General features: G+C 33.6%; 1 protein-coding gene across 7 annotated transcripts in view; it reads left to right on the top strand.

Annotated features, from left to right (window-relative positions):
- CCDC150 (coiled-coil domain containing 150) overlaps positions 1–15,425 on the top strand; it is a 62,287-nt gene that overhangs the window by 26,101 nt on the left and 20,761 nt on the right. For all 7 annotated transcript variants that reach the window (XR_012072829.1, XM_072961533.1, XM_072961532.1 and 4 more), the window contains 2 exons: positions 9,412–9,525; positions 15,114–15,197. Coding sequence is in view for 6 of the 7 variants with exons in the window: in XM_072961533.1 (XP_072817634.1) it covers positions 9,412–9,525; positions 15,114–15,197 (198 nt within the window). In the remaining variant the exon portion in view is untranslated. The remainder of the gene's footprint in view (positions 1–9,411; positions 9,526–15,113; positions 15,198–15,425) is intronic.

Here is a 15,425-nt window from a genome sequence, read left to right as displayed (position 1 = left end):
ATTGTTGATTCTTTTAGTTTAAGCCATTCTAAGTATGTAGTGGCATAGCATCATGGCTGTAATTTGCTTTTCTAGTAATGGGTATCTCTCCATTTGCTTTTTTGCCATTGACAACTTTAAAGTAGTTCTTCAAATCTTTTAACCATTTTAAATTCAGTTGTTTGTTTTCTTACTATTGATTTTTCAGAAATTTAATAATAGCCATTAATTCTTATGTGAAAAATTCTTACTATTTGTATATAAGCAAATTTTATATGTACTTTATGTATTTTTCTTCTATTTTATGCTTTGTCTTTTCATACTCTTTAAAAAAGAGCAGAAGTTTTATATTTTGATTAAGTCCAGTTTATCTATTTTTAAAATTTTATGGATGATAGTTTTTGTGTCATATCTAAGAAGTTTTTGCCTAATATAAGAACACAGAGATTTTTTCCTTTGTTCTGCTCTAGTTTTTTGAATTTAGGTTTTACAGTAGGTCTGTGATCCACTTCAAGTTAATTTTTGTATATCATAAAAGATATAGTCCAAGGTTCATTTATTTTTCAGATGAATCATCTGATTATTCTAGTACCTTTTATTATTGATATAATTAATATACCATAAATGTACCTTCTTAAAATATGCAACATAGTGGTTTCTTAGTATGTTCACAGGTTTGTGCAAACACCACTACTATCTTACTCTAGAACATTTTTATCACCCCAGAAAAACCCCAGTACCCATTAGGAATCACTCCTTATTGCTCCTGTCCCTGGCCCTGGTAACTACTATTCTTCTCTCTATCTCATTGGATTTGTCTATTCTGGACATTGCATGTAAAAAGGATCAAACAGTATGTGGCTTTTTGGGTCTGGCTTCTTTATTTAGCATATTGTTTCAAGGTTTGCCCATATTATAGTGTATATAAGGACTTCATTCTTTTTTATGGCTGAATGACATTGTATGAATATACCACATTTTGTTTATCCATTTATCAGTTGATAGACATTCAGACTGTTTCCACTTTTTGGCTGTTAAGAATAGTGCTATGAACATTTGTGTACAGTTTTTTTTATGAGCATGTATTTTCATTTCCCCAGGAATAAAACTACTGGGTCATCTGAAAATTCTGTTTATCACTTTGAGAAACTGCCAAACTGTTCTACAAGGTAGCTGCACCATTTTATAATCCCACTAGCAATATATGATTCCACTATCTCCATGTCCTCGTCGACAATTGTTATTGTCCACTTAAAAAAAAACTATACCCATCCTGATAGGTGTAAAGTATCTCATTGTGTTTTTTTTTCTAATTGAAGTGAAATTCACACACTACAAAATCAGCCATTTTAAAGTGAACAGTTCATTGGCATTTAGTACATTCAAAATATTGTGCAACCACCACCTTTGTCTAGTTCCAAAATGTTTTCATCACTGCAAAAGGAAACCCAATACCCATTAACCCAATACCCACTAAGCAATCACTCCCCATTCCCTCCTTCCCTCAGCCCCTGACAACCAGAGATCTGCACTTTATCTATATGGATTTACCTATTTATGGATACTTCACATAAATATAATCATACAATATATGATCTTTTGTATCTGGCTTCTTTCACTTAGCATAATATTTTTATGGCTGAGTAATATTCATTGTGTTTGTATGTCTATATATACACAAAATTTATCTGTTGATGGATATTTGCACTGTTTCTATCTTTAAGCTGTTCTGATTAGTGCTGCTATAAACATTTGTGTAAGTACCTGTTTTCAGGTCTTTGGGATATATATCTAGGAGTGGAATTGCTGGGTCATATAGTAATATTATGTTTAACTTATTGAAGAACCACCAGACTGTTTTCCACAGTACTGAACAGTTTTACCTTCCCATCAGCAATTTTCAAGGGCTCCCGTTTCACCACATCCTCACCAACACATGTTATTTTCCACTTTTTTAGAATAGCCATCCCAGTAGGTGTGAAAGTGGTACTTCGTTTTGGTTTTTATTTGCATTTCACTAATGACTAATGATGTTGGGCATCTTTTTATGTGCTTATAGGCCATTTGTGTATCTTCTTTGGAGAAATGTCTATTCGGATCCTTTACCAGTGTTTAAACTGGGTTATTTAATGTCTTTTAATTGTTGAATTGTAAGAGTCCTTTATATATTCTGGATAGTAGACCCTTATCAGATATGTGATTTGCAGATATTTTTCTCCCTTTCTGTGGGCTCTCTTTAAATTTTTATGAAGTCCAGTATAGCAGTTTTTTTCTTTGATTGCCTGTGCTTTAGATGTTACATTTGAGAAACTGTTGCCTAATCCAAGATCACAAGATTTACACCTGTTTTTATTCTAAGAATTTTATAGCTTTACAGATTATATTTAGGTCTTTGATCCATTTTGGGTCAAATTATATATGTGATATGAGGTAGAGGTTCAACTTCCTTATCTCGCCTAGGGATATCTAGTTACCCCAGCACTATTTGTTGGAAGACTGTTTTTTCTATTGAGTAATCTTGGTTCCCTTGTCAAAATCCAGCTAACCGTAGATGCATGAGTTTACCTCTGGACTCTCAGTTCCACTGCATTGACCTGTATGACTGTCCTTATCCTAGTACTACATGCTTTTGATTACTTTAGCTTTGTAGTAAGTTTTTAAATTGAGATGTGTGAGTCCTCCAACTTTTTTTTTTTTTTTTTTGAGATTGTTCCGGCTATTCTGGATCCTTGCATTTCTATATGAATTTCAGGATCAGATTTTCCACTTCTGGGGAAAAAAAGCAGCTGGAATTTTGATAGGGTTTGTATTAAATCTGTAGATCAATTTGGGGAGTATTGCAATCTTAACACAATATATATTTTCTCTGTATAAGATTGTGCCATCTGCAAGTAGAAATAGTTTTATTTCTTCCTTTCCAATTTTGCTGCCTTTTATTTCTTTTTCCTGTGTAATTACCTTGGCTGGAATCTCCAGTATAATGTTGGACAGAAGCAATGAGAGCAGGTATCTTCGTCTTGTTCCTGATCTTAGAGGGAAACCTTTTAGTTTGTCACTACTAAGTATGATGCTAGCTGTGTGCTTTTCCTAAATGCCCATCATCAGGATGAGGAAATTAGTCTCTATTCCTAGTTTGTTGAGAATTTTTATCATGAAAATGTGTTGAATTCTGTCAGTTGATTTTTCTATATTTATTGGAATAATCTTGTGGATTTTGTCTTTTATTCTGTTGCTAAGGTATAGTACATTGATTTCAGATACTGAACTAAGCTTTCATTTGAGCAATAAATTTCACTTGGTTATAGTGAAAGGTCATAATTTTTTTAGATGTTCTTTGATTTAGCTTGGTAGTATTTTGTTGAGGATTTTAAAATATATATTAATAAGGGATATTCTGCAGTTTTTTTCCCCTTGTGATGTCTTTGGTTTTGGTATCGAGGTAGTATTGCCTCTTAAAATGATTTGTAAGTGTTCCCTCCCCTTCTATTTTGAGGAGAGTTTGCAAGGGATTGGTTTTAATTCTTGTAAGTGTTTTGTAGAATTCACCAGTAAAGCCCTCTGGTTCTTGGTTTTTTATTGTGGAGAGTGTTCTGTTTGTTTATTATTGTTGTTATTATAATGAATTTAATCTCTTTCCTTGATATAATTCAATTCAGATTTTCTACTTTTTTCTTTTTGAGTCAGTTTTGGTCATTTGGGTCTTTCTAGGAATTTGTCCATTTCATCTAGGCTGTCTAATTTATTGGCACACAGTACTTCATAGTAGCTGCTTTTTTATTTCTGGAAATTCAGTATCTTGTCCCTTCTTTCTAATTTTAGTAATTTGTGTATTCTTTATTTTTTTCTTGGTTAATACAGCTAACAGTGTCAGATTTGTTGATCTTTTCAGAGAACTGACTCTTGGCTTTACTGATTTTCTCCAGTGTTTTTCTCTTCTCTGTTTTATTCTATCCTTATTTTCTACCTTTTCCTTGCTTTGGGTTTAATTTCTTCTTTTTTCTATTTCTTAAGATGGAACCTTAGGTTGTTGGTTTGAGATAGTTCTCCTTTTTTAATATAGGTTCATACAGCCATAAATTTCCCTCTAAGCATCACTTTCACTGCATAGGATACATTTTGTTCACCATGTTTTCATTTCCTTTGTATTTTCTATGTCCGTGAGTCTGCTTTTGTTTCATAAATAGAATTTGTATCATTTTTTTTTTAGATTACACGTAAAAGTGATATCATATTTGTCTTTCTCTGCTTGACTTACTTCATTCAATATGATAATCTCTGGGTCCATCCATGTTGCTGCAAAATGGCAAAACTTCATTCTTTTTATGGCTAATATTCCATTGTGTGTGTGTGTGTGTGTGTATACCACATCTTTATCCATTCATCTGTTGATAGACATTTAGATTGTTTCCATGTCTTGGCTATTGTGAATAATGCTGCTGTGAACACTGGGGTACATGTGTCTTTTTGAATTATAATTTTCTTCAGATATATGTCCAGGAGTAAGATTGCTGGGTCATATGGCAAATCTATTTTTAGTTTTTTCAGAAATATCCATAGTTTTCTACAAAGGCTATCCCAATTTGTATTCCCACCAACAGAATAGGAGGGTTCCTTTTTCTCCACAAATTCTCCAACATTTATTATTTATAGACTTTTGAATGATGGCCATTCCAAGTGGTGTGAGGTAATACCTCATTATAGTTTTGATTTGCATTTCTGTAATAATTAGTGATATTGAGCACCTTTTCATGCACCTGTTGGCCATCTGGATGTCTTTGGAGTTGTATCTACTTAGGTCTTATGCCCATTTTTTTTATTGGGTTGTTGCTTTTTTTTTTTCAATTAAGCTGTGTGAGCTGTTTGCATATTTTGGGCATTAGTCCTTTGTCAGTCTTGTCATTTGCAAATATTTTCTCCCATTCTTTAGGTTGTCTTTTCATTTTTTGGTTTCCTTTGCTGTGCAAAAAAAGCTTTTAAGTGTAATTAGGCCCCATTGTTTATTTTTGCTTTTATTTCCATTACTCTAGGAGCTGATTCAGAAAAATATTACTGAAATGTATGTCAAAGAGTGTTCTGCCTATGTTTTCCTCTAGGAGTTGTATAGTATCCAGTCTTATATTTAGATCTTTAATCCACTTTGAGTTTATTTTTGTCTATCGTGTTAGAGAATGTTCTAGTTTCAGTCTTACATGTAGCCGTCCAGTTTTCCCAGCACCATGTATTGAAGAGGCCATCTTTTCTCAGTTGTGTATTCTTACCTCCTTTGTTGTAGATTGATTGACCATAAGTGCGTGGGTTCATATCTGGACTTTCTATCCTGTTTCGTTGATCTATATGTCTGTTTTTGTGTCAGTACCAAACTGTTTTGGTTACTGTAGCATTGTAGTATAGTCTGAAGTCAGGGAGCATGATTCCCCCCAGCTCTGTTCTTCTTTCTCAAGATTGTTTTGGCTATTCAGGGTCTTTTGTGTTTCCATAGAAATTTTAACACTGTTTTTGTTCCAGTTCTGTGAAAAATGTCATTGGCAATTTGACAGGGATTGTACTGAATCTGTATATCACCTTGTGTAGGATGGCCATTTTAACAATATTGAGTCTTCCAATCCAAGACATGGGATATCTATCCATCTGTTTGTGACGTCTTCAGTTTCTTCCATCAGTGTCTTACAGTTTTTGGAGTTCAGGTACTTTGCCTCCTTAGGTAGGTTTATTCCTAGATACTTTATTCTTTAGTGTGATGGTAATGGGATTGCGTCCTTAATTTCTTTTTCTGCTATTCTGTTATTAGTGTATAGATATGCAACTGATTTCTGTATATTAATTTTGTATCCTGCAACTTTACAGAATTTATTGATGAGCTGTAGTCATTTTCTGGTAGCCTTTTTAGGATTTTCTATATATAGTAGCATGTCATCTGCAGACAGTGACCATTTTACTTCATCTTTTCCAATTTGGATTCCTTTTATTTCTTTTTCTTCTCCAATTGCTGTGACTAGGACTTCCAAAACTATATTGAATAGAAGTGGCCAGAGTGTACATCCTTGTCTTGTTCCTGATCTTAGAGAAAATTCTTTCAGCTTTTCACCATTGAGAATGTTAGCTGTGGGTTTCTTGTATATGGCCTTTATTATGTTGAGGTATATTTCCTCTGCCCACTTTCTGGAGAGTTTTTATCATAAATGGATGTTGAACTTTATCAAAAGCTTTTTCTACATCTATTGAGATGACCATATGGGTTTTATTCTTCAGTTTGTTACTGTGGTGTATCACATTGATTGATCTGCAGACAGTGAAGAATCCTTGCACCCCTGGGATAAATCCCACTTGATCATGGTGTATAATCTTTTTTAATGTATTGTTGGAGTCAATTTGCTAGTATCATTGAGGATTTTTGCATCTGTATTCATAAATGATATTGGCCTGTAATTTTTTTTGTCATATCTTTGTCTGGTATCAGGGTGATAGTGGCCTCATAGAATGAATTTGGAAGTGTTCCTTCCTCTATAATTTTTTGGAACAGTTTCAGAAGGATAGGTGTTAACTCTTCTCTAAATATTTGGTAGAATTTGCCTGTGAAGCCATTTGATCCTGAACTTTTGTTTGCTGAGTTTTTAAATTAGTGACTCAATTTCAGCATTGGTAATTGGTCTGTTTATATTTCCTATTTCTTCCTGATTCAGTCTTGGGAGATTGTACCTTTCTAAGAAGTTGTCCATTTCTTCTAGGTTGTCCATTTTGTTAGCGTATAGTTGCTCATAGTAGTCTCATGATCCTTTGTGTTTCTGTGGTGTTGGTTGTAACTTCTTTTTCATTTCTGATTTTAATTTGGGCTCTCTTTTTTTCTTGATGAGTCTGACTAAAGGTTTATCAATTTTGCTTATCTTTTCAAAGAACTAGCTTTTAGTTTCATTGATTCTTTCTATTAGTTTTTTAAGTCTCTGTTTCATTTATTTCTGCTCTAATCTTTATGATTTCTTTCCTTGGGTTTTGTTTGTTCTTCTTTCTCTAGTTGCTTTAGGTGTAAAGTTAAGTTGTTTGAGATTTTGTTTCCTGAGGTTAGCTTGTAATGCTATAAGCTTCCCTCTGAGAATTGCTTTTGCTGTGTCCCATAGGTTTTGGATCATCATGTTTTTATTTTCATTTGTCTCTAAGTATTTTTTGATTTCCTCTTTGATTTCTTCAGTGATCCATTGGTTGTTTGGTAGAGTATTGTTTAGCCTCCACATGTGTGTGGTTTCTGCAGTTTTTTTCTCTGTCATTGATTTCTAATCTCATAGCATTGTGGTCAGAATAGATGCTCAATATGATTTCAACTTTCTTAAATTTACCAAGGCTTGCTTTGTGGGCCAACATGTGATCTCTCCTGGAGAATGTTCCAAGTGCGCTTGAGAAGAATGTGTATTCTGCTGCTTTTGGATGGAATGCTCTATAAATATCAGTTAAGCCTATCTAGTCTAACGTGTCATTTAAGGCCTATGTTTCCTTATTAATTTTCTTTCTGTATGATCTGTCCATTAATGTAAGTGGGGTGTCAAGGCCCCCCACTATTATTGTGTTACTGTTGATTTCTTCTTTTATGTCTTCTAACAGTTGTCTTATTTATTGAGGTGCTTCTATTTTGGGTGCATACATATTACATCTTTTTGGACTGATCACTTGAGAATTATATGTACCCTTATAAATACTATCTTCTTAATGGGTTGATACTTTTTTCAATATATAATGACCTTCTTTATTTCAAAGATTTTTGTCTTAATGTCTACTTGGTCTAATGTTAATGTAGCAGCTTCAACTCTTTTCAGGTTACATTTACATCATGTATCTTTTTCTATCCTTTTATTTTCAACCCATTTATGTCTTTGTATTTAATATGTGTCTCTTATAAACAACATTCAGTTGGGTCTTTTAAAAAATTCATTTTGCCTATCTGCTTTTTAATTGGAGTGTTTAATCCATTTATATTTCACATAATTACCCATAGGTAGAATTTACATCTGCCCACTTTACTTTTTTTTTTTTTTTTGATGTATCATATGCTTTTTGTTTCTCCATTACTGCCTTCTTTTGTGTGAAGTAGATATTTCTAGGGCACTGTTTTAATTCCCTTAACCTTTCTTTTATTATATATTTTTGATTTACTGGTAACAAAGAGAGTTACAAACAAAAATACATAGTTATATATATTTTTCCATGTACCTGTGTTGCTACATTTTCTTGTATCCCTTATTTATTTACATGGATTCCAGTCATTATCTAATGCCCTTTTATTTCAGCCTGAAGAGCTCCCTTTAGTGTTTCTTAAGGCCATTTTTCCTAGACTCACAGTCCAGACTCCACCAAAGGGTGTACACTGGTAAATTACTCTGCACATTTACAGTTGGAATTAGAAAGTTGACATCTTAGCAATATTGAATCTTCTAATACAGGAACACATTATGTCTCTCCATTTTATTTAGGTTTTTGATTTATCTTGTTAGCATTTTGCAATTTTCAGCATGTCAAATATTGGACATGTTGTTTTAGATTTGTATCTAAGAATTTCATGAGTTTTTGTACTGTTATAAATATTACTTTTAAGAAATACTGATTTCCAGTTGTTCGTTGCTAATATATAAAAATGCAATTGATTTGAACTTGCATCCTTCAACCTTCCTAAACTCATTATTCTAGTATCTTTTCCGTAGATTCTTTTGAGATTTCCTATGTAGACAATCATGTCTGTTATAAGTAGAGGCAGTTTTATTTCTCCCTTTCCAATCTCTATGCCTTTTTCACTTTTTCTTACCTTACTGCACCAGCTAAGGCCTCCTGTATGATATTGAATAGGAATGGTGAGGGCATATATCCTTGCCTTTTCCTCAGTCTTAGGGGAAAACATTCATATTTCACTAATATTGATATTAGTTGTAGGTTTTTTATAGATATAGCTTATCACATAGAGATGGTTCCCCTTCATATCTGAGTTACTGGATTTTTATCACAAATTAATGTTAAATTTTGTAACATTCTTTTTCTGCGTCAATTGAGATGGGTCATATGGTTTTTCTTCTAGAGTTTATCGATGTGGTCAGTTATACTAATTGATTTTAAGTGTTGAACAAGCTTTGTATTAAGGGGATAAACTTCACTTAGTCCTGATTTGTTAGCCTTTTCTATATTGCTGGATTCATTTTGCTAATATTTTGTGAAGGATTTTTCATCTATATATATAAGCTTGAGTTAATATTTAAACAAATACCAAGTACTAGAGGGACTTCCGCTACTAGTAAATGTTCACTGTGTAATTTGTAATAACCCTCCTGCTGAAGAGAACTAGAAAAGCAGGGGAACATGTTCATAAGATACCATCTATTTTACAGTTAAAGATACTGTTTTAAAAACAAAATAATATTTTTGGTTCTTGGATTTCTTTTCTCCATTTGTTTTTCAAAGGTAGACATAAATGCATTAACTCACAGCCTGCATACTGCAGAGGAAAAGAATAAGCAACTGGCAGATCAGATGGCTTCCATAGAACTTCAGCAAGCAACTTCTGATTACCATTGGGTGGGTATAAAAAGGTCAGTCTGAAGGAGTCAGTTAATGACTAGTGAGTTTTAAAAAATCAAAAGTCAGGAGATAAGTTTTCTTCATTTGTTCATGTTTTGATAATTAGCACAAGTCCTGAATAACTCAGGCTAAATATGTCAGAGAGCTACATATTCAAACAGTATTCAAACAGTAGAGAATTTAAGAAAATAAGAATTTAAGGCAGCTATTAAATATCTGCCTACACAGATGATCTATAATGCTGAAAAGCACAAATATTTCTAATGTTTTAGAGTATTTCCTCTTTCATAAATTGTGAAGAAGAAACTTGTATTTTTTCCCCTTTCTGACAGTTCCCTCCATTAGGAAATCAGTAGTAAGTCTGATTTCTAAAAGCTATTTGGTAAGTCAAGGCATTACAAACAAATGGTAGAATTCTTAAAGCATCTCCAAGTGAAGGGGATTTAAAGACATGATTGATCTGTTAACCAGCTAATAAGTTTTTTGTATGCTTTTGAATATTTGAAAAAGAATTAGTTATGGCTTCTGTCACATGCAAATCATCTTTTAAAATTCCGTAGAGGGCCCTGATGTGAGTCTTTCTTAATCTGAGCTAAATTCTTTCAATTTCTGTCCTAAGCTGCTCGTTACTTCAGCTATGAAAAATTGCAGACACTAAATCTAAATCCTCTTACATTTTCATGGCTTTAGAGCCAGACTACCTATGTTTCAGTTTTGACTGTGACCTTGAGTATTATCCTTAACCTCTCTGAGCCTCAGTTTCTTAATCTGTCAAAATAGGGATAATAATGCTATGATTAGGAGGTTGTTAAGATTAAGTTATTACATGCAAAGCATGTAGCAGATAGCTGACATTTATTGAATTCTTTATATCCCAGCTGTCCCAGGATGAACCTATAAGTTCGTATCAGAGCAACAAGGTACATTAGCTCCAATTTCTGGTACTCTCAAACTAGCCCTCCCTCCCCCAAGATTAAAGATTCATCCGTGTCCTTTGTTGTTGTCCAGGCCTCAACTGGGCTTATCTGGAAGACCTCGTGTCAGTCTGTGTGATTCTTTCATGCCCCCACTGCCAGTGAGCAGGCCTGTGGCCCTACTTTATTAGTGACTTTGACAGATCTTGCAAGTGATTTGGTCAGTGTTGATTCTTGTCTGCTCACCACACCTCTTGACTAAGGTCTCCAGTGATTACCCACACCTCACTTCCAGTTTGCAGTTCTGTGTCTCTGCGTAGTATCTTCTCTGACCAAGCCTGCCTGGAAGTGCTTCATTTGGTTGTGAGAGTCTTGAGCAAAGAGGTTGAGATTTCAGGACTTTTTTTTTAATCTGAGCAATATCATTAACCTATTGCTATTCAGTGCTGGCAGTGTATTTTTGTTTTTTGAGAATTAACACTTGGAATTCTCAATAAAAACTACCCTCTCATAAAACTTCTTAATGAATTTTAGAGATATACATATGAGTGTGTATTGTGTATACCACACCACAGATTTAAACTCAGACCTGGTTTTAGTCCTTGGCTTCATTTACTGTGTGTGACCTGGTCAGATTCTTAACCTCTCTGGCCTTCAGTGCCAAGGGACTCTCCCCTAACTGTGGGGTTCCCACAGCATACTGTTCATACCTATATCAAAATAATTACTACATAAATTAGAAATTGACCTGTTTCTGCATCTACCTTCACTCTCTTCTAATGCTAGAAGAGTAGTTACTCATCTTTATACTCCCTTGCCTGGCATGTATTATGCCAAATACGTAATATCTGTTTAAGAAACACTGATTGGGTAGAACACAAAGGTAAGGTCCTGTTTACTGCCAGGCAGTGAGAATTAAATGGCATATTGTGTGTAAAGTGTCCATCATACGGCCAGCATACTGTATCCATGTATAAATATCATTCTCTTTTTTTCCTCACAGTTTCTAATTTTAGGTTTATTTTTGCCATTTCAGGCTTTAATGATGGTGTAATTTAAGTCCATTACCACAGGCAGTCATTTGGGGAACCACACTGAGAAATAATCCTAATGTGGAAAGATAACTGTTTCTTGATTCAAGTTAAATAACTATCTATCTTCCCACTTTTCTTTTGTATTTTAAACATATATTTTCAAATGGTAGCACCAGACAGAAATAGAATTAGTTCCATGCACAACTAGGGCTTTAATGACTTGAAATTAAACAATAAATTAAGTGCAATATTTCTTAAAACTAGGATGACATCCAGTCAGTGTACACTTTGTAGGGGTGTCAGTTGATTCCATTTGCCGGGGCGCAGGTAATACTGATTGTTAAATATTTTGAATAAAATTCCTACTTAACAATCTGCTTAAATTATGAAATATCTTTACCAAGATGCCATTCTCTTTTAGTTTTATATATTCTTCTAACAGCTTCTGCTAATTTTTACAGCTTAGCCAGATTTTTTTAATGATTTTAGAAGTCATTTTGTGGCTTACTATTGATCCTTGTCAGTCTGCCTTTCGTATCTTAAGGTAATTCTGTGTTAGCTTCCTGCTTTTCCAAAGACTGATATTTTTGTGTTTGAGTTAAATTGTATATTCTAACCATTAGCATTTCTTTGTATGCTGTTTCTCAGGTGATTCTCCAGTTTGTTATGCTCTGCATATTAATAATCTTTGTAGTATATTGTCAAGATTATTTAAACAAAGGTTAATCTGAGTTCTGCATTCCACAACTCAGAACCTGAGATACTCACTCATTAAGTGGTCTCTCTCTAATTTCTAGTGTTCCATTGATTTTCTTAAATACAAGTCCTATTTAAATAATCTGAAAACAGTCATTTAAGTTACTGCCTTAATATCTACTTTCCTTTAGCAACTGGAACAATTTCTTTTTGTTTGTCATAAATTTAAATAAGTTATCCTGTGTCAAATATTAGCACGTTTTGATTTTGCTTAGAGAGTTTTCACTTATCAGTGCATTAGTGTTCCCTTTAGTGGCAAAAAAAGGGGAATTTATTTTAAAAGTGTACTTGAAAGATTAGTAGAATTCTTTATACCTTTGCCTAAAAGAGGGAATTTTATTGAGACAAAAAGTGCCATTATTTTAAAAATTCCTTGACACCTTTTGTAAGAGATTCAGACCATCTAAGTGACTCCAAAACAAACAAAAAAAAGCCTTTCCACATTCCAAGAAGGCAAGCAAAGTTATTTTTGATTATTTTTATTTGTAATAGCTAGCATATTTTAGGTTAAGTCTAGCTCTTGATTTTTTATAAGCTATATCTATACTTTGCAACACATTGGGCATCTCAGTTTATAGGACTTGGAACTGAATTTTAAATTTTAAATAATTAAGCTTTTATAGATATTGTGTAGCTTTGTTTTTGCAGCATTATTGGCCATCTTTGTAATATATTTTCTGCTGAAGGCTTAATCAAAACATAATCCCAAATGTTGCATTCATGGGATGATTTTACATCATAGTTCCCAAAATGGAATATACTTTGGCAAAGGGGGACTGTATATCTTCCACAGACAGAAAACTAACTGACGACTCATATTATGATAATATTTTACTAGCCTCCTATTTATTGATAGTCTACATTTCCCTTAGGTTATTTTGAAACCAATATTTTATTGTTCTGAATGCTTTAAATATATATATATATATTTATACATATATATATATAATCATCCTTTCTTTGCCTTAGTGAGAGCAACACACAGTGATTGAAAGTGAAACTTTAAAAAACTGAATGTACGAATATGTATTAATAAGTATGAGATAAATATTGGTCTAATAGGACAAATACCTAGATCGCCATAGTAGTTAATAACCCACTGATGCCTAATACTGAGTATAAATTCTCTATTGAATGTGTGTAACTTCAGGGAGAACTAATCACTATTTACAGTTTTTCCCTAGATTTTGATCAAGTCTAGAAGGTCCAAAGTGGCTTAATAGCCAAGGCACCTATGAAGGAGAAAGCAAGGCTCCAGACTAGTGTGGTCTCTCACAGAACATATGGTATCAGGAAAACATTTTGAACAGAAGGAAAAATGAGTTACATATTATATAGAAATCTAGTTTGGAATGTGTTTTTGCTTTTATCTGGAAAATATTCACAATATTTTAAATGAAATAAAGTGCACTACAAAGTGACGACTGAAGAGTAGCTCTAACTATGTCAGAGATAGTGAAGAACGTCTCTTGTGTAAATTAATATCCCTACATGTATGGTTTCATCTTTACAAACTTGGCTAAAGTTGAACATAAAACAAAAGTCTAAATTCTTTAGCTTTAAATGTTGAAAAGGGCCCTTGTTCTATTATTCACAGATTAAGCAAATGTAAACCAGAAATAGTGATTATGTCAATGTAGGACATTTGCCAACATTAATAAGACTTTGAACTCAGGATTTACTGCAAATGATCCATTGTGCAGCTAGTAGGCCTGTGTGATTAAGAATTTGTATTCTCAGTCACATTTGCTTCTGTATTACCCCAACAGTGGATTTATGATGATTTTGACATATGGCAAATATCAGTATTTCCTGTTAAGATATAACACTGAAATTGATTATGGAAGGTGAAAATTTCCATTTTCAATCACTAGTAGTGTTCCTAAAGTACCAGTAAGGCCCAGAATTTAATCAAGAGAGAACTATTTTATACTTATTTCTTCTGACAAAGTCTGAGGAAAAAGACATACGGAAAAAAATAACTGTCATTATTAACGGCTGTTTGAGTGATTTGGTATGTAATTTCATGACATACAGAGACCTCAGTAATGTTTATCCCAGATAACACTGTTTTGAGTACTTGATCAAACAGTGTTGGTGTTTCCAACAAAAGTTTCTTGGTTGTTGTTTTTTTTTTAAACTGCCTTTTACTATGGTAACTGAAGTGTCTCCTATTGTCAAAGTAGAGTGATCATTTGCAGCTCCTATTTTCTAAAAGAACTACAATCATCCCTCAGTATCCATGGGGGATTTGTTCAGGACCCCATAGACATCAAAATACGTGAATACTCAAGTTCCTTAAATAAAATAGTGTAGTATTCGCACATAACCTTTGCACATCCTCCCATATACTTTAAATCATTTTTAGATTACTTATAATACCTAACACAATGTAAATTCTATGTAAATAGTTGCCAATTGCCAGTGGAAAATTCAAGTTTTGCCTTTTGAAACTTATGGGAAATTATTTTTCTCCTGAATATTTTCATTCCATGGTTGGTTGAACCCATGGATGCAGAAGCCGTGGATATAGAGGGCCGACTCTATACAATCTTCAAACACTATGTTTGCAACCGCTGATGAAACCACCCCACGCCTGGGTTAGATTGCACCTACAAAGAAATAATTGATGTAACAAAAATAGGATTAATAAAGAACAACCAGCTCTGGGACTCTTGAGGCACTCAGACTCCCCTTAGCATGTTGTGTATTAGCAGTATGACCAGCTACCTAAAGAAAGGCTAAGAGGTAGAAGTAGCAAATAAATATGAATCCTAGATTCATTACTGTAGAAATACTAAGAGTATAAGTACTTGTTTAAAGAGGAAAATGATTATTCATTCTCTGCCTAAAGATATGATACCTGTGTTTGCTTTATCAGCTTGCCCAACAGCAGGTGGAAAATGTCTTGGGAAAAATTACTGAGAGTAAAAATAAACTGGCCTATGAAAAAGGAAAACTCCAGGTATGAGATTTCATTTTCTGATTTTTGTTGTCTAATTCTTAATGTCAGTTGTCAAGCTAAATATCACTGGATTTTGAGAGGACCTAGCTCTGTCATTTACTAATTCTGTAACTTTGGACAGGTCTTTCGACCTCCCTAGGTTTGTTCCCTCATTCAAATCCAGGTGACTTCTGCTTGCACGCCTGTAACATGATGCTGAAACCTAGAATTGTGAAGTCAGACTCATTC

Source organism: Vicugna pacos, chromosome 5 (assembly GCF_048564905.1).
Source record: "Vicugna pacos chromosome 5, VicPac4, whole genome shotgun sequence".
NCBI lineage: Eukaryota > Metazoa > Chordata > Mammalia > Artiodactyla > Camelidae > Vicugna > Vicugna pacos.
Note: the sequence above shows the minus strand (reverse complement) of the source record. Positions and strands in the feature narration are given on the sequence as shown.